This window comes from Tamandua tetradactyla, chromosome 5 (assembly GCF_023851605.1).
Source record: "Tamandua tetradactyla isolate mTamTet1 chromosome 5, mTamTet1.pri, whole genome shotgun sequence".
NCBI lineage: Eukaryota > Metazoa > Chordata > Mammalia > Pilosa > Myrmecophagidae > Tamandua > Tamandua tetradactyla.
The window spans coordinates 120757969-120779424 of record NC_135331.1 but is presented as its reverse complement, the minus strand read 5'-3'; the positions used below and the strand labels follow the sequence as shown (position 1 = coordinate 120779424).

The 21456-nt window shown below is 34.0% G+C and overlaps 1 protein-coding gene across 1 annotated transcript in view; it reads left to right on the top strand.

Moving 5' to 3' along the window:
* Positions 1-21456, top strand: part of EYS (EGF-like photoreceptor maintenance factor) — a 1737133-nt gene that overhangs the window by 480570 nt on the left and 1235107 nt on the right. Inside the window, 1 exon segment of the mRNA XM_077159432.1 lies at positions 17466-17587. Within this exon segment, the coding sequence (XP_077015547.1) occupies positions 17466-17587 (122 nt within the window).

Sequence of the window (21456 nt, the reverse complement as noted above, 5' to 3'; positions counted from 1 at the left end):
ATATAAAGAAATCCTACAATTGAACAATAAAAAGATGAATAGCCAAATTTTAAAAATGGACTAAAGACATGAATAGACATTTCTCCAAAGAGGAAATACAGATGGCTAAAAAGGACATGAAGGGTGCACGGGTGGTTCAGTGGTAGAATGCTTGCCTTTGATGTGAGAGACCCGGGTTCGATTTCCAGATCACACACCAAAAAAAGGAAAGCACATGAAAAGATGTTCAGATTCAGGCTATTATGGACATCAAATCAAAAGCACTATGAGAAATCATCTCACACCTACTAGAATGGTAGTTATTAAACAAACAGGAAACTACAGCTGTTGGAGAGGATGTGGTGAAATAGGAACACTTATTCACTCCTGGGAGGAAGTGTAAAGTGGTACAGCCACTGTAGATGTCAGTTTGGTGGTTCATCAGGAAGCTAAGTATAGAGCTGCCTGGCAATCTCGCCACTTGGGATATACCCAGAAGCTCTGAAAGCAAGGATGCAAACAGACATTTGCACACTGATTTTCATAGTGCCATTATGCACAATTGCCCAAAGATGGAAACAATCTGTGTCCAACAGATGAATGGATAAACAAACTGTGGTATATATTGATGATGGAATATTACTCAGCAGTAAGAATGAATGAAGTCCTAAAACACGCAGCGACCTGGATGGACCATGAGGACCTTAAGCTAAATGAAAAAGTCAGACACAAAATGACAAATATAATTTGATAACACTGATATCAACTAATATGTAAACACATAGACCTAATATATAGACTATAGAATGAATCTAAAGAATATGGAGCAGTGACTAATATGTGCAGAATGTTGGATTTAAACATTTGGAAATGGATAGAGGTGATGGTAGCATGTTATTGTGAGAATAATGACCAGTGCTGAATGGTGTGAGACTGTGGTGGAGGTGGGACATTTACAAGCACATATGCCATCAGAAGGAAAAGTATAAAACAGTTACTTAATAAATTAGAGTAGATATATGACATTATTATAAGGAGTCAATAATAGAAGTTTATATGGGAAAAGATGTACCTACAGCAGCCTATGAATCAATGTTAACAGTAATATTTTTATATTCTTTCATCAATAGTAATGAATGTACCACACCAATACCAAGGGTCAGCAATAGAGGAGATAAGAGGGAAGATTTGAGTTTTATTTTTTAATCTTATTTCTTCTCTGGAGTAATGAAAGTGTTCTAAAATTGAGTGTAGGGATGTATACAAAACTGTGATGATCTGTGAACCATTGATTGTATGCTTTGGATGGTTTGTATGATGTGTGAATACATTTCAATAAAACTGTAAAAAAAAAAAGAAAAAAAATATGTACAGCTCCTGACCTAATCAATTTCAAAAGCCATTTCAGAGAGAAGAGAGACAATTTTAGAACTTGGTATATTTTACTTAAATATATATGACAAATATCACTCATCTTGCCTTTAATTCTCTGGGAAACTCTGTTTTCTAGTAAATTTAATAGTCAATTACTTTATTTTTTTCCTTATATAAAATTTACTTATATCTTTTAGAATTAATTTTAACTATTTTAAAGGCATGCATATATACATACAACACATCAAAAAGTCTGTTTGGCATATTCTTTTGTTTTTTGGCATGGGCAGGCACCGGGAATTGAACCTAGATCTCTGGCATGGCAGGCGAGAACCTGCTGAGCCACTGTCACACCGCCCTGACATAGTATTCTTATACATAAAAATATCACCTTTCTATTGCAAGTCAATTTAAAGCAATTCACTAATGCTCATAATCATTTAAGGACTTATAAATACAATGTCCTTTTTCCAGGTGCTGTGGGATCTACACAGCCAAAAATGAAAATATTGTCATTCTCATTAAGCTTACGAATTATGTGAAAAGTAACAGACAGATGTCCACACAAATAATAGTGATTGAAAATAGGAAGGGTTCTTCTTCTTTTATGAAGAAGAATAACGACTACAAGGACCATTCTGCTGGTTGGGTGAAGAAAGCGATAATTCTCTCTCCAGGAATTTTTTTATTTCTGTAGAGATACATAGTATTTTGGAACAGAGTCTCCTGAAGAACAAATATGAATAGATGTAACTATATTTCACAGGAATGTTAAAATGCAGATTCCTGGAGGTCACCTCTAGAAATTCTGATTCAGTAAATCTGGGCCAGGCCCCCAAATCCATCATTTGCTCAAGCACCTCAGTTGATTCAAATCGAACAGTCAAAGACATTCTGGGAGTTGCTTTTGATTTTATATTTTGAGAATTGTATTTTTCCTTATTTTATGTAATAATAACCAATGGTCTTTGAATTAACTCTATCCCCTGGTGTATTTTTCTTTCTTATAGTTAGAGTAACAAGAATTTGTTTTTGTTGCCAATACTTTATGGTCTAAATATACTCTCTCAATTGATGTTTTCACTGCTTTATAATTATTTTTAGTCTAAATCAATATTCTTTACAGCTTAAATATTTTGCTAATGTGTATATAAACTGTAAATTCTTTAAAACAGATGTATATTTGCTTCGATGATTGGATGATTGGATTAAATGCTGCTACTAATATACTTTCCTTAAATATGGTTTTGTTCTATACATTTTTTTTTTTTTCTTTTTGCATGGACAGGCACCAGAAATTCAACCCGGGTCTCCGGCATGGCAGGCAAGAACTCTGCCTGCTGAGCCCCCGTGGCCCACCCCCTACATTTTTTACTTATTTACAGCTTGCTATGGCTTTGAAAATAAAAGAGGAATCACTGTCATATACTGCCGTATATACTTAACTGTGACATTTTAATTTTATGCATGCATGTTAAGATAAAACAAGCGGGAATTTCACCATTTTCAGAAAGTGCGCAATAAATATGTGTTAATTGAATAAATAGGCATACCTTTTCCACGTTTATTCATTTATTTTTATGCAATAAATTTGGAGGCTTTAGGTAATGTCTGGGATGGCAAGCTGAGTGGTGGCAAGGTGAATTCTACCAGACTTTCGAGAATCCATGGCTGATAAAATTTTTCAAACCTTGTACTCTTTTACTAAATATGAAGATAGGTCAATGACCCTGGGGTGGAGGAAGACTTGGCCTGAAAATCTCATCCTCAAATCTTTACACAACTGACTAGAGATAGCAGGTGCGTGACCATATGGCTGCAGGCGATACAGTTCACAGCACGGTCATGGAAGGATGTCTCTAAACTCTTTCAGTCATTTCATTTGCCTTGTATAATACTAATGTCACTACTAAATTATCCTTTTTAGCTTACATTGTCCCAATTAGAAAAACATCTGCTGTTGTTCAGAGATAACTCAAGTGCTTGCATTAATTGTCTTTTGTTTTGTGGGCTTTCTAATTAAAATACTAGCTGAGGACACCTAGAAAAATAATTTCTGCCAAAGATAAATTGCTGCCTGTAGAGTGGCACTCAAGTTAACACAAGCACACACGTATTTATATGTATAGTTTTTATCACCCAATTCTGAGTATTTTAAACTACATTACACATATCATCCAAGCAGCCTTGAAAACAATAATGAAGACTCAATGAGACATGCATGATATGAGGACCAAGGCTACATATTTTTCAGCCTCACTCACCTATTTAAGATTAGAGAAATTCCCAGTGCCTACCTATGCAAAAAAAAAAAAACAGAAAGATTAGAAAAATCTGTGTTTTTGTCATTACTCTCTACCACTTATCAAAATCAGACTATTTATTAAAATAAATTTATTCTTATCTTAAATATTGTAGATGAAATTGTCGTATTTTTCTGGTATTCAAGCTGCCAGAATTCAGTATACTTGAACTGGAATGGCTTTTGAAAGGGGAGAATTTAATAAGTTACAAGTTTACAGTTCTAAAAAGTGAGTGTCCAAATTAAGGCACCAACAAGAAGTTACCTTCACTCAAGAAAGGCTGATATGGTTTGAAACATCTCCATCAGCCAAGATGTAACTTGGCTGGCATCTGCTGGTCCCTTGCTCCTGGGGTCTGTTGCTTTCCTGTGGGGATCCCTCACTTTGCTCCTGCAGGGCTGGCTTTCATCTCATGACTTCCCTTGGCTCTCTCTAGGTTCTGGCTTGCTTAACATCTCATGGCTATATCTGCTGGGCTTTAAGCATCTCCACACATCCGTGTTTCTGTTCTTAAGGTGTCGGCATCTGGGTCAGTTCTGCTCTGAAGTTTCTGTTGACTCTCTCTGTCACTTCTAACACTTTCCAAAATGTTTCCTCTTTTAAAGGATTCCAGTAAAGTAATCAAAACCCATCTAGAATGGGTGGAGACATACCTTCATCTAATCAAAAGGTCACATGCATAGTTGGGTGTGTGACATCTCCTTGGAGATAATCTAATCAACATTTCCAAATTACAGTGTTGAATCAGGATTGAAAGGAATGACTGCTCTCATAAATTTGGGTCAGGATTAAAACAAGGCATTTCTGGGGTACATAATAGATTCAAACTGGCACAATATTTGAGAGAATAAAGAAATGAACATTACATAAAATAAACCTGTGTTTCTCAGATATTCTTATGTACTGTCAATGTTATATGTAACATATTTGGGGACGCTGTGTATGATGGCGTGTAGGCTGTGAAGCGAAACCAAAGAATTAATTGTTGGGTCAGATATACTTGGTGGATGGGGATTCTAAATGAGAAGTCTCAGTAAAATTAAATAGCAGAATGAATAGAAGTGAAAGATTAGGATAAATGAGAATAGAAAAGATGATGCCAAAGGATGGAATTTCATGACTTCAGGTCTTGGAGGTTGGAAATGTCTTAGGAGAAATGAGAACTAAACTGCAGTTTTGCTTTAGATGACTTTGAGAGAAATGAAGACTAGATTCTCTGGGTTGGTAGTTTTATTATCATATATTGACATGAGAATAAAATAATTACAATTGTAGCTGCACTGTAAAGAATTCTTGGTATATGAATGCATGGGAAAGCTCTTTAAAAAATGTCTACCCAAAACAATTATATTCTTAAGCCAGGTTTCTAAATGAGAACATAGGTTAAGTAAATTATCTGAGACAAATGGGCAGGAAATAAAAGTTGAGATGGAAATCAAGTCCAGTGAGCATTTAAATGAGGATTGGTAGGTAGAGAGGAGGGAAAGGTTTGATAATGTAATAAAATGAATAACATATGGAAAATGTATTATAAATTCCTCATTATATTTTGGGCACACATTTTCTAGGGATCCCTAAATTTCCCAGTTCCTACAGCAACTGACAATGTTATACATTGGAAATTATCACTTGCTACCTCATGTGGTAATTGTTTCAGCATCTCTATTTTTTATTAGATTGTATATCTGTGAAGTGTAGAGCACAGATCTTTTTTTTTTTTTTTTTAATGCCTGGCTGCTATTAGGGACTCAGTAAACAGTACTTGCAAAAATGGAAGGTCTGTTTGTGTAATCTCTGGAAGTCTAAGTGACACAATTTGTTACGTGTTTGCAATCATTTAGGAACCCTTGGCATTTAGAACAGCTTGGTAGGCTTTTTTTTTTTTTTTGCACCTTTTTAGCTTGTATATATCTCAGGGGTGAACAGTGTAGTCCCTTATGTACATACTGAATATTTTAGCCAGAAATTAAATTCAGCTAGCTATATGAATATAATATGGGGCAGCTAACCGATACTAAAGTGTTGTTCTTGCGCACTCATGGCCAATGAGTACAGTAGAACTTCTCTCTTTATTTCAAAATTTCTTTGGTAAACATTGTGTTTTTAAAGGGCTACATCCAAAATCAATAATTGAGAAATGATGAATGTGTGAAGGTATGGAATCATTTTGTTGGGAGCAGGTTAAGATTTGTAGAAATAACTTGAGTCACAATTTGGTTTTCTTGAAAGTAGAAAAAGATAAAAAGGCAAACTTTTTGGGAGTTACAATGGACAAGGGAAAGATAAATAAAATATATAAATTAGAGTACTGGGTGTCTACATGAGTGAAGAAAGCATTGACAACAATTTAAGCAGGTACATGAAAAGCCTTCTGAAATCATGATTGTCTTAAAATTTTAGGGTAGGATAATTGCATATATTATTATGTTACTTTGCTAGCAAATGATTATATTACATATGATTATAATTTATTTGGTGTTCCCATATACCACATGCCCACAAATTACTTATATTATCCATACTTATAATTACCTCTCATTATAAATATTTATAGTGACAGGATAAAACAAAAATCTGTGGGAAAACTATTCGTAATCTTCAAAGCAAAAGTCAAATCTAGCCATTAAAGACTTGGCTTCCTTTCTATACATGAAAATGGCTAATGCTTTTGATAAATAAGGATACATTAGGACTAATATTTCTTATGTGGTTGGTAAAGAGCTATTATTATGTCATAAGATCAATTTCTCTGTATGTCTTTAAAACCATGTTCTTGCCTCATAAGCTGTACAAATGATTAGAAATAACGATAAGCTCTAGCAGTGGCTCTTTTAAGAAAACCTGATAGTTGTAAGCCACTTACTGTGCTCCCAGCTGCAATTCCAGAATGTAATTTTGCTAATCAGTAATTAACAAATCACTAGGAATACTTTAGACAGGTCCTGGGAATACTTGGCACAATAGAAGAATGGTATTTGTTAGCACCTGCCTCTTCTGGGATATATAAATAAAGCAATACAAAATGAGATCATTTTAGAACCGAGTTAGTAAAATCACCTAGTCCAAATTCATTGATTTAAAAATTAAGACAAGTTATGATCGCTTACTTGAGTTATTCAGTATCCTGTATGTAATCGCACTTTGGACCAGACTCAAATACTCTAACCTACATCTCCATTCACATTAGTCAATACCATAAAAGGTTTTAATGCATGTAGAAGATATTTATGTGTGAATAGAATAACAACAGAAGCCTTAATTGCCTAATACCCCATCCCCCCAAAAAAGAGAAAGAAGAAAAAGAAGGAAGAAAGCAGTATTTATATCTTTGATTACCTTTGGCATAATGAAAAGTAGTACTCAAGTAAATAACATTGAAATATAAAGTAACAAACACCTCTTGGAGGTATTGTTCTCATATTATGAATTTTGAGATTAAGAAACTTACTTCTCTGAATTATTATTAAGGCATACTCAAACTGAATGGGGGGGGGTCTTAATCCAATAGGTTTGAAATTTTTAGCAGTAAAGGAAATTGGACGTAGAGAAAAGCTGCAGGGAGCAGCCAGAAACCACAATCATGAAATCCCAATGGGATAACAACAAGAGCGATTTAGAAATTGTATTTTGCTGTTTTCCAAGCGTTATTCCACAGTCCTCCTCCTATCCTGCCCAGCCCCTTCTTGGCTACAAACATCTGACTGAATTCCTCCATCATTCTTCTTACTCCCTACTGATTTCTACTGAAACGTTAGTTATCAAGCTGCCATAAAGCCTTGGTGGCTAAACATAAGCCAAAACATTCCTTAAGTCAAGGAACGGTAACCTGCAAGGAATTCAGTTGTTATGTTCAGTCAGTGACTGTAACAGAGGAGTCACTGCTCATCTAACCGTAATATGCCAGGAATTCTTATTGTCATAGCTAGAAAATAATTTTGATTATTAAAGAAAAAAAAAAGAGATGCTTCACTAGGATTACAATATGTAATATTTGTTGAGTTTTGATCACACTTGACCTATGAAAATAAGCTTCGGATTGAGGTGGCATTAAATTTGATTATATAAGTATACATTATATATCTATATATTATTTATATATGCATATATACTATATATGCTAGGTATATCTATAATTATATATAATATATGTTAACTAATTATATTATACTATGTAGATAATATTGCGTGCAAATACTTTCTGTTTAAACTTAAACACAATCATCCAATTTATAGAATTTAAAATGAAAATCATAATATATATTAAATATTAGCAAAAGTCAAATGTTTAACAGAATGTAAAATAGTCTAAATAGGTTTGAAAAGCCATACAAAATATCTTTACCTTATCTCATATTCACTGACTTTATTTTACTTTACCAAGTGATATAATGAGGTATTGAATGGAAGTGTTGAAAAGTACTAACACAATAAGCAAGCATCACATTATTTGTCTGGTACCTGACTCTGACTCTATTTTTGCTGTGAAAAAGTCTAGCTCAATTTCCCACTTTTAGACATGTTTATTTTCCTTAGGGTAACTGCTAGAAATGCTTTCAAGTATTTCTTACTTGTGGTCTGAAAACTTTCAAACACCAATTTACATATATTCTGAGACTGTGAATAACCCGTGACTAAATTCTTCAGTCAAAGTAGTGATGTTTTACTTTCTCCACTGTCTATCATTATCAAGGTCAGTGAGGATAAGAATTGCACATATAAACTGAAAATAATCTGCATAGTCAGGATAGTTCTCTTTATACTTGTGCAGGTCAAGTTGCATGCTTATATAAATAGAAGTTAAACAAAAGGGTCTTCTGTTTCTTTTTTCCTCTCTAATTGTGAGGGTAAGGCTCATGACTGTTGGTTGCTGCTGTTAGCCTGATGTCCTGTTCTCATCAACTAAACCATCTAGCAGCTTTCTAATATACAGAGAAAAATGAACCAGTCTCACACAAAAGTTAGGCTCAAGTCTCAACCCTTGGCTCTGTAGGTGTGGACCCGTTTGTAATAGGAACGCTGACAAAGTTATTAGTTAAGGTGTGCCCAAACTGAAGGCACACCCTAACTAATGATGTATGGGTCTTAATTAAAAATGGTTGAAACCATAAGAAGTAAAGGAATTGGACACAGAGAGAAGCCACTGGGTATAACCAGAAACTAAAAATCAAAGAAACTCTGAATAGAAAGGAGAAGATACTGCCCTGTGCATTGCCATCAGAAGCAAAATATGGGGGCGAAAGGATCACTTGCAGCCAGTCTCAGAATACCCTCGTGTTTGGGGAGAAAGCATAGCTTTGATGCTGCCTCAGTTTTGGAGGTGTCCTAGCATCCCAACCAGTAAATTCAATAAATTTCTGTTCTTTAAACTAATCCATTGTGTAGTATGTGTTTTAGCAGCTAGGAAATAATCATCATGTATTAAGATTATTTGACATACATGACTTGAAAAATGCTTTATCATAATTGTCAGGTTCTCTTCATGTTATGTTTCATATAACATGTTTCTGAGTTTATTTAATTTACCAGGGTTTTTAAATGGAATTTTTCTGCATTATTGAATTTGGACAAGGAGTCAGAAGATTTGAATTCTAATTGCAGTATGCCACCAACTAGAGTAATTAGTAAACTAGTAAACCTACAACTAACTTGACATCTATAGGTCAGCTTCATCATTATAATATGAAATATACCTTAGATGGATCAGTAGTTTTTAATCTGTACATCGAGGCACAATGGGGAGGGGTTAATTGTGTCCTTTGGAGCTGTTGGGGAGGAGAGTGGCCGAGAGCTAAAAGGGTAGGGCAATGGGCTTCCTTCTATTGCTACAGTCACACAGCTGTGCTTTATGTTGTTTTATTTATTTATACCCCCTAGGGAAATGTGTTTGTTTAAGTTTCTTATTTAAAATTAACAAAAAAAGTTTTAAACACCGCTGGACCAAAATGATCTAATATTTAAGATAAAGTCTAGTAATAAGTGGTATAAAATTCTATGGGGTGTCTATTGTACTAGAAAATTGAGTTTGAGAGGGAAAAATTAAAAACTTAGATATGCTTCTGAGGAATCATTTGAAAAAAATGCATGATGGGGAAAATAAAAAGCATTTGTTTTAGTCATAGTGTGGTCATTTCACAATTGTCATTTTACTTCCAAAGCAAAAAACAATTGTCCCAAACACTAAATTATCTATATCAGAATTGCATTCATATTCTGGCATTTTTTGGTTGGGATAGTCTCTCAGGAGATTATATTTCTATACTATAAATAAGTATTCTTAAGGATCTATGCTGGGAATAAATCTTTTGGGTAACAATGTCAAATTAAGCCAATATGGAAAGATTCAAGATATAGAAATGTTTTTGATGATTGATGGCAGATGAGTTATTTTCACATGGAAGTTATATTATTTATAAGGAGTTAAAGTTCTGACATTTGTAGTCAAAGCCTCTTTATTCTAGTTTTAAACCTTAGTTTAGTTCTTTTTCACTTTTTTTTTCACTTTTTACTACTGGTAAAATTGTGGAAACTCATAAAGAATCACAAATGGTAGGGAAGGTAGGGTATACTATGAGAAAACTAATATTAAGGCATAGCTTGCTTGTAGGGAGTCTCTAGGTCAAAATAGCACAGTAGATGACAAATAACTGATGTTATTTTGACTAATATTATTAGAAAATGTATTGGTAGATTGATTAGAATATATACAGTAAAGGTAGTAGAAATGTGCACTTAACATCAGTTTCCTCATTTAGAGTACTAGTTGCTAAAATACTAATTTTCTCTTCTTATCAATAACTAAAAATTAATTAACTCAGGAGAAAAACACTAAGTTTCTTTCAGGTTTATATTTCCATTAGAGAATATGTTAAAAGGCCAGTATAAATTGATTTAGATCGTATTTATATCCATGTCTACTATATAGTTTTTCATGTGCTTCAAATATTCATATACATTTTCCCAAGTTTAAAAAATGTATTTTCTAGAAGTTACACCTTGAAAATATCACTCATATTAACATATATTTTTGTTGTCATTTCAAAATATGTTCAGTCAAATTCAGCACTTGCAACTTTTTACAGAAATTGTTTTTAAATATTCCATTAACTGTCTGTCAGAATAATACATATTTCACTTTAGAGTTAAAGCAAAGGTAAATTGTTTGCTCTCACAGAAAGAATCCTGTTCATGAGATATTTATAAAAAAATAAAAACACAAAGATTACTATATTTATGACTAATCCTGAGTACCATCATGTCCAGTATTAGACAATCTTTGTGTCTGTGGTCAACTACACATCTTCATAGATTAAAATCAGTACTTAAAATAGCATTTAAAGAAAAGCAGACAATTAATCTGATTTGAATAAAGGATTCTGCCTTTATTATAAATCACATGTAGTTGGATTTTCTTCTTTCTCTACCTTTTTCTTGGTTTTTCCTAGACTGATAATCTTTAAATTTTGGTAGGTGGCTTAATTTGTTTACACAAAGCAATGATTTGCAGATGGATAGTTTTCATCCAGTTGCAGTGCTTTTCTGCATATTTCTCCCTGATCTTGTCATATCTACACTGATATGCCTAGATGCAATGGTTGCTATTAATGAATGCTAATTACTTGCTTGTCATTAGATCAAGTATATTATAGTCATTACAGCATGCAATGCTCAAGATAAGCTTATAAAGTAGATACTATTAGTATTCACATTTTATATATGAAAGAAACTGAAGCTTAAGGAAATTAATTAGGGTACTAGATGTGGACAGAATTCAATGATGATCCAGAAGATTCTTGTCTCCTGGTTTCCTTCTCTCTAAAAACTCTGACCCCTAAGTATGGATGAGACATATGAATATGATGGTTTATCACTCATAATTATGTTAAATTATATGGAAAAGGGGATTTTACACATACAATTAAGGTGCAATCAGTGAATACTGAGTTAGTCAAAGGAAGATTATCATCAATGGGCTTAACCTAATTAGGTAAACCCTTAAAGGATATGAGAAGCTCTATTGGCTTGAAGAAGTAAACTGTCATGCTATGAAAGGAAGAGCTCATGTGTTAAGGACCTCAGAACCTCTAGGAGTTGAGAGCAGTGTTTACTTGACAGCTAGCAAAAAAGCAAAGACCTCAGTCCACATTGTGGCACAGCCACTGAACTTGGAAGAGGACCTTGAGGCTCAGATGAAACTGCTATCCCAACCAATCCCTTGATTTCAGCCTGGTGAGATCCTAATGAAACAATACCTGAACTCTGACACAGAAACTGTGAGACAAAAATTTATGGCTTTGTAAGCTGCTAAATATGTGGCAATTTTGTCATGCAGCAATAGAAAACTAATATACTATACATGACTAGAAATTTAACAAGCAGCATAGCTGGATGTTCAACAGCTTTTTTGACTTCAAAATTCATATATACAAGTATTATGCATTCCTTATTACCTCAGTATATATATTAGTGATCACAGAGATTTATAACATCTGGCTACTGACCTGAAAAGCTACCACACAGTTCATCCAAATAAAACCATCAAACTTTATCTTTTTTCCTGCATAGTCTCAAACTAGAAGTGTTCCATCTCAGTTTTACAGGAAGAACAAAGTATGGTTTGTATTAGATGGTAAAAATCATATGACTCCAATTTCATACATGATGAAATACTTAACTCATTCTGGTGATAATATTTTAAATATACCACCCTCCTCCACCAAAACTAGTTCCAAATATCATCAGTTAATAATTTCATGCCCAGATAGTGTGGGTTACAAAAACAATATTTTACCTTTAGTATTTAAAATTAAGGGAATTTTTAAAACAAAGTAAGAAAATAACAATAATTTTCAAAACGCACTTCAACAAGTAGTAACAGAACAGATCCCAGAGTTTGTCATGGGCTACAACATGATCCTCTCAGATTTTTCCTTCCAACTTCTCCAAAACACTGGAGACTGGAAGGAATATTAATATAGTGATGCAGTGGTCATGATCATCTACCAAATCCTGTTCTCTCAATTATACTTCCTTCTTCTTTGATCCTTCTCCCAATTTATAGGGATATTTGGGCAATGCCTGTTCTCACTTTTTCATATTGAGAAGGGGTGTCCACACTAAAGGATGGGGGGATGTAATTAATTGATAATCTTGGAGAGAATGGTCCCCTGGGCCTCAGGACCCTCTGATTCAGGAACCCTCTGGGAATTAGAGGTTCTAGGAAAGCAAAGTTAGTATATGAAACACCTGTAGAGTCTCAGTTTGAGCCCTGGGTGTTCTCAAGAGTCAGGAAGAATTATGTTGGTTGGGATTTAGCAAACCACAGCAAACAGCACTATATAACTGAAGCTTGCATAAGAGTAGTCTCTGGAACTGTCTCTGAACGCCATTTGATCTCTCTTGGCCACTAACGCCTCATTTTATTACACTTCTTGCTCACCCCATCTTGATTTGGTAGGCATTAGTGATCCCAAGTTTCCAGGATCAGACTCATCTCCAGGAGCCATGCTCCAAGCTGCCAAGGAGACCTTCATTCCTGAATGTTATGTCCCATGCAGGGAAGGGTAACGACTTTTCTTGTAGAGTTTGGGCATAGAGAGAGAAAGGCCACATCTGAGCAACAAAGAGATTTCCTGGAAGCAACTCTTAGGCTTCACCATATGTAGTCTTAGCTTCTCCCCTACAGAAACAAGCTTCATAAAGGCAAGCCAGGCAAGAAAGGCCTGGCACGTTTTCCTGGGAGTCCCCAATGGTTAAGAGGGTACCTTGTCCTTCCAAATGGGAAAATTCAATAGTTCCATAAATATATAGGTATATATTTTTCCCTTTGGCCCACTTAAGGGACATCAGCAATGCCTACCACTTAGAGACCACCATGGCCTGAGATATATCCCGGCATTACACCAAACTGCACAGAACTACAAGGTATTGTTCCAGGTTCTACCCCAGAAGTCTGGTTCAATCAAATGATCTATCCAGACAGGTTGACTTAGATTATGTGTTATAGAAAATTTAGTTTCTAGACATAATAAACCTCTCTGCCTTTCGTCCTATACAGTAGGTAAAGTTCTAGAGTACAGACGTTATCATTATCATCCTGTATTCTGATTTACCTTAGACCTAGCCAGATTGGCTTTGTTTTTAAAGCTAATTGCATCCTGATCTCCCCTTCAGTTACTTTAACTGTTATTGTATTTAGCTACTACAACCTTCAGGTCTGTAACACTGTATTTCCTGGGCCCAAGGGTCACAAATTTACTCAAAGTCCCAGGGAAATACCAGCTGACACATAAAAAGCTCAGTATTTCAGAATCTAGAAATACATTTGCAACTTCAGACTAAATGTTAGCTGTATTAAGACCTTACAATCTAGGGTCCATTTTTCTGATTAGTATTTTATTTCTGGCTTATTTTGTGCAGTACATTGTCCCCAGATTAATTCAGTTCATTGTGTGCCTCTCTACATCGTTCCTTTTTTGTAAGCCACACCATATTCCATCATATAAATGTATCACAGTTTGCCATTCTGCTTCTCTGTGATTGTACCCTTTGGCTCACTCCATCTATTGGGCATCCTGGAAAATGTCAAAATAAACAAACGATGTCTTACAGTAACCTCGCTTGGTTGAACATTCAGCAGCTCTCTCAGTTTTAGGCAATTTTTATTGGTCTGTAATGACAAAGAACCAGCAAATACTGCATCAGGAACTATCAAGTCAAAACGACCGCTTATCACTTGCCCCTCCTCCCCAACTGGTTGTCCCTGGTAGTGCTGTGGTACTAGTGCTGTCTTCTTATTAACTATTGGCCATAGCATGTATTTTTAGTTTTCCCCTTATACCCCTCTACTATTGACGCTTTGTCCACTATCAAACCATTGAACTAGTTCATGTGAGAACTTTTTTTATAATTATAGATTTAATCAGTAGGATACTTGGCACTATACATCCCCTTTCAATCTAATTCCCCTTCAATATCATCATCTCACTTATAAACCTGCCAATTAGTTACCAGCACTTCTATCCGCTCCCTTGCACTTAAGTTCAACCTCTTAGAGTAGCCTTCCCCCATCTCTAACTTTTGTAAACCTCTAAGTCTGCTATATTCTGCTCAGAGATTACCTTTACCGTCATAATGGTGGAATCATACAGCATCTATCCTTTTGTGTCAGACTTATTTCACTCAGCATTATGTCCTCAAGACTCATCCACATTATCATAGGCTTCAGGACCTCATTTCATCTTACTGCTGCATAATATTCCATTGCATCTATATACCACATTTTGTTTATCCACTTGTCTTTTGATGGGCATTTGGATTGCTTTCTTCTTTGGGCAATTGTGAATAGTGCTGCTAAGAACATCAGTGTGCAAATGTCTGTTCATGTCATTGCTTTCAGCTCTTCTGGGTATATAATGAGTATTGGTATTACTGGGTCATAGAGCAATTCAATATTTAGTTTTCTGAGGAACTGCCAAAATGCCTTCCACAGCAGTTGCACCATTATACAGTCCCATCAACAGTGAATAAGTGATCCGTTTTCTCCACATCCTCTCCCACATTTGTAGTGTTCTGTTTAATAGTAACCATTCTTATAGGTGTGAGGTGAAATAACTTTTCAATGTTGAATGGGAAACTTCATTATTCTATAAGACAAATGCTTCTGAATCTGCTCGACTACTAACAAATGGTGATACTTTAATGCTGGGGCATTTCTAGTTCACAGTCACTTCTCTCCTTCTTTGCATTTTATTTTAAATATTAAAATAGAATGCAATTTCTTTCATCCATTATTTCCCTTTCATATTAAGTCCATTATATCAGGAAACCACTTCTGTGGTACCTGACTTTAAAGCTAATTATACCTTAAATTGGTGATAATTTCCACTAATTATCAAATAATAAAAACACCAATAAAATGTTAGTTTCTATGGAATATGTAGATTTGATGTGAAGTAAATTTGATCAGCTTTTTAACTCACAATCAAATTAAAGCAGTTCAGTCATACTTTTGTCTTTACAGAAATAATTCAAACTTCTTGAAAAGTGAATTGTCAGAACATAACCAAAGGAGCACTGCTACTTGTCCCACAAATTTTATGCATATATAACCCATCACAATCTGCCCTTATTTCCTCACTGAGTTCTTTTCCCCTATTTGCCACAACAGATATTGTTCTTGCCAATGAAATAAGTGTTTCCATTTCAAATAATATTAATAAAGCAAAATATAATCACTATATTCAGTGTTTATGCAAGTCCTCTTTAATGATAAAAAAACAAAAATACCAAAAACAATTGATGAAATATTTTGTGAATGTTATCACACTTATTCAAGAAGTTAATATTATAAGGGGTACTATGTATGATAATCACTGTTAAAATCTAGCAAGCCAGGTGTACTTTAAAGAATACTCTGATTGAAGAACTTAACATAACATGTGCCAAGAATACAGGCCCAAAATTGATAATATGCAGGTGCTGGTCACTTTGTCTTTCAGCCGCTCCCAAGGCACAGAAATTCCATCAGCTCTGCTACGTCAAAGTAGGATATAAATGGAACTGCTCACCTCTTTTAATTCTTGTTACCTCAAATGCACACGTCGAACACGCATTTGTTCACTTCCCTTGTTAAGATTTTCCTTGACTGTAATGTTTGAAACAAATTTTCTGTCTACCTCTAGCAAAAATATTTAATCCTTTTGAAATCTGTTTTGGATATTAACCTTGATCTTTACATTTTGCTTTTTAATCATATTTATTATTCTTCAATCATTCAGCTGGCATGTATTGAGCATATACTGGTTGCCAGACCTGCTTCAAGTGCTAAAACATACTAAACTAGGACATATTATTTGACATCAGGGAGCTCCCACTCCTAATGTATGCACTCAAAACTGTGTAGACTTCTTAACATTATTTAGAAAGCTGTGTCCAACGAATTGCAATGGGAGATGTGTGTGTGTGTGTGTGATTTAAATTTTCTAGCAGCCAAAAGAAAAAAAAAATAGAAAGGGAAATAGATGAAATTGAAATTAATTTTAATATGTTTTAACTACACATATATATATTTCCAGTCTATTAACCTTTCAACCTGTAAATAATTTAAAGAAATATCTGGAGATATTGTACATTTGTTTTTTCACGCTGCTAATTCATGATTTCTCAAGGTAGAAGCAGCCTAAAATCTATGTTTTTTTTTGCCAAGAACACTAATATTTAGAAAATTTCACACACACACACTTCGCAACTGCTCTCAGTTGTGAAATGTTTTGTTTGTCTAATCCTGGGAAAGCACATTTTTCTTCTAATACTATGAATAATATTATTATAGGTCAACCCTATCTCTAGAAAAATATCATGCAGTTTTACAATTTCAATCGACCAATAACCCCAAATTTATATAAAAATAGTAACTGCACAAGGCTGTCAGAAGGTTTATTTTGTTGCCATTATATTTTTCTACCTAGTTGCTGGGTTGAATATTTAGATTTATTCACATCCCCACCATATCACCAATAAACTATTTTGGGTTTTAAGATATTTAGCAAGGCCAATCATTCTATTGTGAGCATAACACAAAAATATGTTTTAATGTCTTATGTACAATTTATAGATATACTGCAAAATTTTATTGAATTTGTCATTAAAGAATACTGTTCACACCATTTTTAAACTATTGTAAAAATTGTTTTAGAGGAGATTTGACATTCTATTAAAAAAGAAAAGGCATAAATTGACATCAAAATAGCTGGGAGCAATATCTGGATTATAGACTTAATAGTAAGCTATTTAACTTTCGTATTCCCTTAGAGCTACCAGTGTGTCTGCCTTTCTGGTTGGGAAGGAGCTTTTTGTGAACAAGAATCCAATGAGTGTAAAACAAATCCTTGCAAGAACAATTCCACCTGTACTGACCTTTACAATAACTACCGGTGAGTAATATATTTCTAGTTTTTTCATGAAATTACTTGGAGGGCTCAATGTCCTTGCAATACCATCCAAGCACTATTTTCATTTTACATCCCTTTAATTAAAATAATTATCCAGAGATAAAGAGCCATTTCTTGACAAGATAGTGTCACATTTATTTGAAGTCTGCAGAGACTGAAGTCCAGATATCAAGTCAAGAAAGGTATAAATTTTAACTGGGAGGTGAAGTTTCTACATATGGCAAATATTAGAAATGCATTTACTTCTTCAAAATATGCATTTGCCTTATTACCATTGCTTTTGGACCATTCTATGCAAAATGAGAGATGCCATGTTATGGCAAGGAAGAGATGTATCTAGTGAATCAAAATTATCAATTTATTATATAGAGATTATTTTGAGTTTGTATCATTTTATTTAACTTATTTATATATTTAACAACATAAATTATTCACATTTTCCATAATTCCAATGTATTAAGTTTTATATGAGAAGGCATTAGCTAGTGCTATTATTTCAAATGCTTAATAACCAAATATATATTGGTTTTATTTCTTGACTTTTGTTTAGTGTATACAGTATTTCTCAAATAGATGCAAAACCCAATGTATTGTAACTATAATGCTTTCTTTCTTTCCACAAACTAGATTTGTAGAATTTAAATAAATTTATTAATATAAATATAGTAGAAGATTATGTTTCAGGGATAAACCAAAGTGACTTCAGTGTGTCCTCCAAAATAACTATATACTTTCTTTATGGTACAGTTGAGAATTCTGGATCATCTCAATCATGTGTAGACATTTGGTAATATTTCTTATTTTGGGTGTCTGAAGGACCAACCCAGACTTATTAGCCATAGGCAGTTTATTTCATTAGACAGGAACTCTAAAATATCTGGCAATAGTTGGATTGATATCTTGATGACAAGAAGAAAAAACTATGAGAATCTGTTAATATAAAAAAGCTTATAATGCCAAAAGTTGATATTAGTTTAAACTATGCAAGAATATAAAAACCCAGAGCTATTTTTGTAGCACTATTAAGTTGATATATCATTGCAAATTAGCATCAACAGCCTCTCCATTTGTATAGTGTGAGAGATGATCAAATTTTGATGCACTAGGAGAAAAAAACTTCATAATTATCTCTATATATTTCCTTACATGGAATTATATAAGGAAAATATGTATTTTTCCTACATAACTCTATCACTTATATCTTACAAATGCATGATATTAATATTCAAATTTTTTTCACTAACTATGTAAAAATTTGTAATCTGTACCTTTTTTAATTCCTAAAGATAATTTGCATATGCATGTGTATATGTGAGTATGAGCATCATCAAGCTGTCAGCAAAAATCCTCAGGGGCCCACTTGTGGTTAAGAAGTTGGGTTTGTAATTCATTACAGCAAGGAAGAATGCACACCAAGTAGAATCAGAACAAAAGAGTGTTAGAGGAGACTTACAGGTTTGAACTTGTGTCATACCCTTTTGTGGAAGGAGTCAAAGAGTAGACATTTGCTTTGGATTGGATGTTGTCAGACAGTGAGATGAATTCTGTGGTTGGGTATCTTAAATCTTGTCTAGAAGTATGGAAGTCTAGGCAGAGGTAAAAGAAGTTTTAAAGAAGGAACAGTCACTCTTACTAGCCAGGACAGGTAATGTTTGGTCGTGTTTGTGGTTTGGGCAATTTTCATGCTTTTGTCTGTGTTCAAGTATGAGTATGGGGTGGTCATGTTTTTGTTATGATCCATCATAGCTCTAACATGAACTTGTCTGGTGTTGATGTTCTGTGAAATTGGTGAAGGTGTCTGCTGAAATGATCAACAGGAGAACAAGCTAAGAGTCCTAGCTCTAGTTAAGAGTACTAGCTCTAAGCACACAACAACATAGCTGGTAGTTCTGCCAGACACTGGGCTCTCTTTCTCAACATACAGTCTCAGTATACTCCATACGCCTGAATGCGTGTGTGCATGTGCATGTGTATGGTCGGAATACATCTCTTAGGCTTGTTCACTTATGTCCAGAATATGATATTCTCATAACATATATTAAAGAGAAAGGATTCAGATATTGATTATCTAAAAATGGTACTTATGTAAGTTAAAAATATTACTATTTGTAACAGAGGTCTTAAAGTTCTAAAGCAAAACAAGTAAACAAGCTATAAGAGTCATTTAATATGTATTTTATTTTTATATTCATGAGTCATAATCACTCTTTCTTGATAATCCTGCACCACTAATTGTGAAATCCCAATGACTTAAATTTTAAAAAGTTTCAGAAGACTTTGCTACTTCGATTAACACACACACTCTATTAGTCATTTTATCATTCCTGAGCTTTTTGATGTCTTACCTTTCTTACACAAGATATTAAGTGTAACTTTTACCTGGTTATAAAAACAGAAGTCTAACTAACGTAAGACGTCTGATTTTGTTCCTTTGATATATTAAGATATCATATTAATATGGACGTTGTATTCACATTGGCTTTAATAGATGGTAAGATGTTGAGAGCAGTCCCTAAACACCTAAATATGTTCTCTATCAGTAAGATGAGGCTAATTTGCCTATTTCGTTTTTTGTAAATAAATAGAATGACTTACTATTTGGAAGTTCCATATCAATTTGTCTTTTTAATATAGAATTGCTTTATTGAGGTATAATCACATACCATTCAATTCACCCTTTTAAAGTATAGTATCCAGTGTTTTTTAGTAAATTCACAGATTGCCCTCATCACCACGATCTAATTAGAGAGTATTTTCATTACTACAAAAGGAACTCATGCCCATTAGAGTCAGTCCCTATACCCCATCACACTGCCCCCTAATAGCCACTAATCTACTCTCTATCTCTTCGGATTTACATTTTCTGGGCATTTCATATAAATGGAATCAAATAATATTGTGCTCTTTTTGTGACTGGCTTCTTTGAGTTTGTATAATGGTTTCAAGTTTCATTCATGCTGTAGTACCAGTATTGCACATTGTTCCTTTTTATGTCCAAATAGTGCTAAATTTTATGTATATATCACATTTGTTTCTATCGATCATTTGATGGGCATTTGGGTTGTTTCCACCTTTGACTGTTAGGAATTATGCTGTCATGAACATGCGTGTATTAGTACTGATAGGGACAGATATTTTCGTTTTCATATGGCTTGAAATGCTTGGTATTTTGAGGAACTTCCAAACTATTTTCCAAAGTGGCAGTGCTATTTTACAACCCTACCAGCAATACATGAAGGTCCCAGTTCCTTCACATCTTTGCCATTACTTGTTGATGTCTATCGTTTTATTTTGGCCATCCTAATGGTTTTTAAATTGCATCACACTGTGGTTTTGATTTATATTTCCCTAAGTATTAATGCTGTTGACCATCTTTTCATGTGCTTATTGGCCATATGTATATCTTTGAAAAAATGCCTCTTCTAATTTTCACCCATTTTTATTGGAACATTTGTGATTTGATTGTTTGTTTTTTATAGTTTTGTATATATTTGAGTTACAAGTCCCTTATCAGATATGATGTGCAAATATTTTCTCCAGTTCTGCATTTAAAATTAAAAAAAAAAATTTTAATGGTGCCCTTATTTGTTCTCTTTTGTCAATTGTGTTTTAGTGTCAAATTTTAGAAACCATTACCTAACCCAGGGTCACAGAATGTATTCCTTAATTTTCTCAAATTGTTATAGTTTTAGCTCATATAGTTTAGCTCTTTTATGATCCATTTCAAGTACATACCTTGCATATGGTGTGAAATAGGAGTCAAAATTCATAATTTTGCCTCTGGGTACCCAGTTTGTCAATACCCCTTGTTGAAGACTGTTCATTCCACATTGAAATGTTTTGACATCATT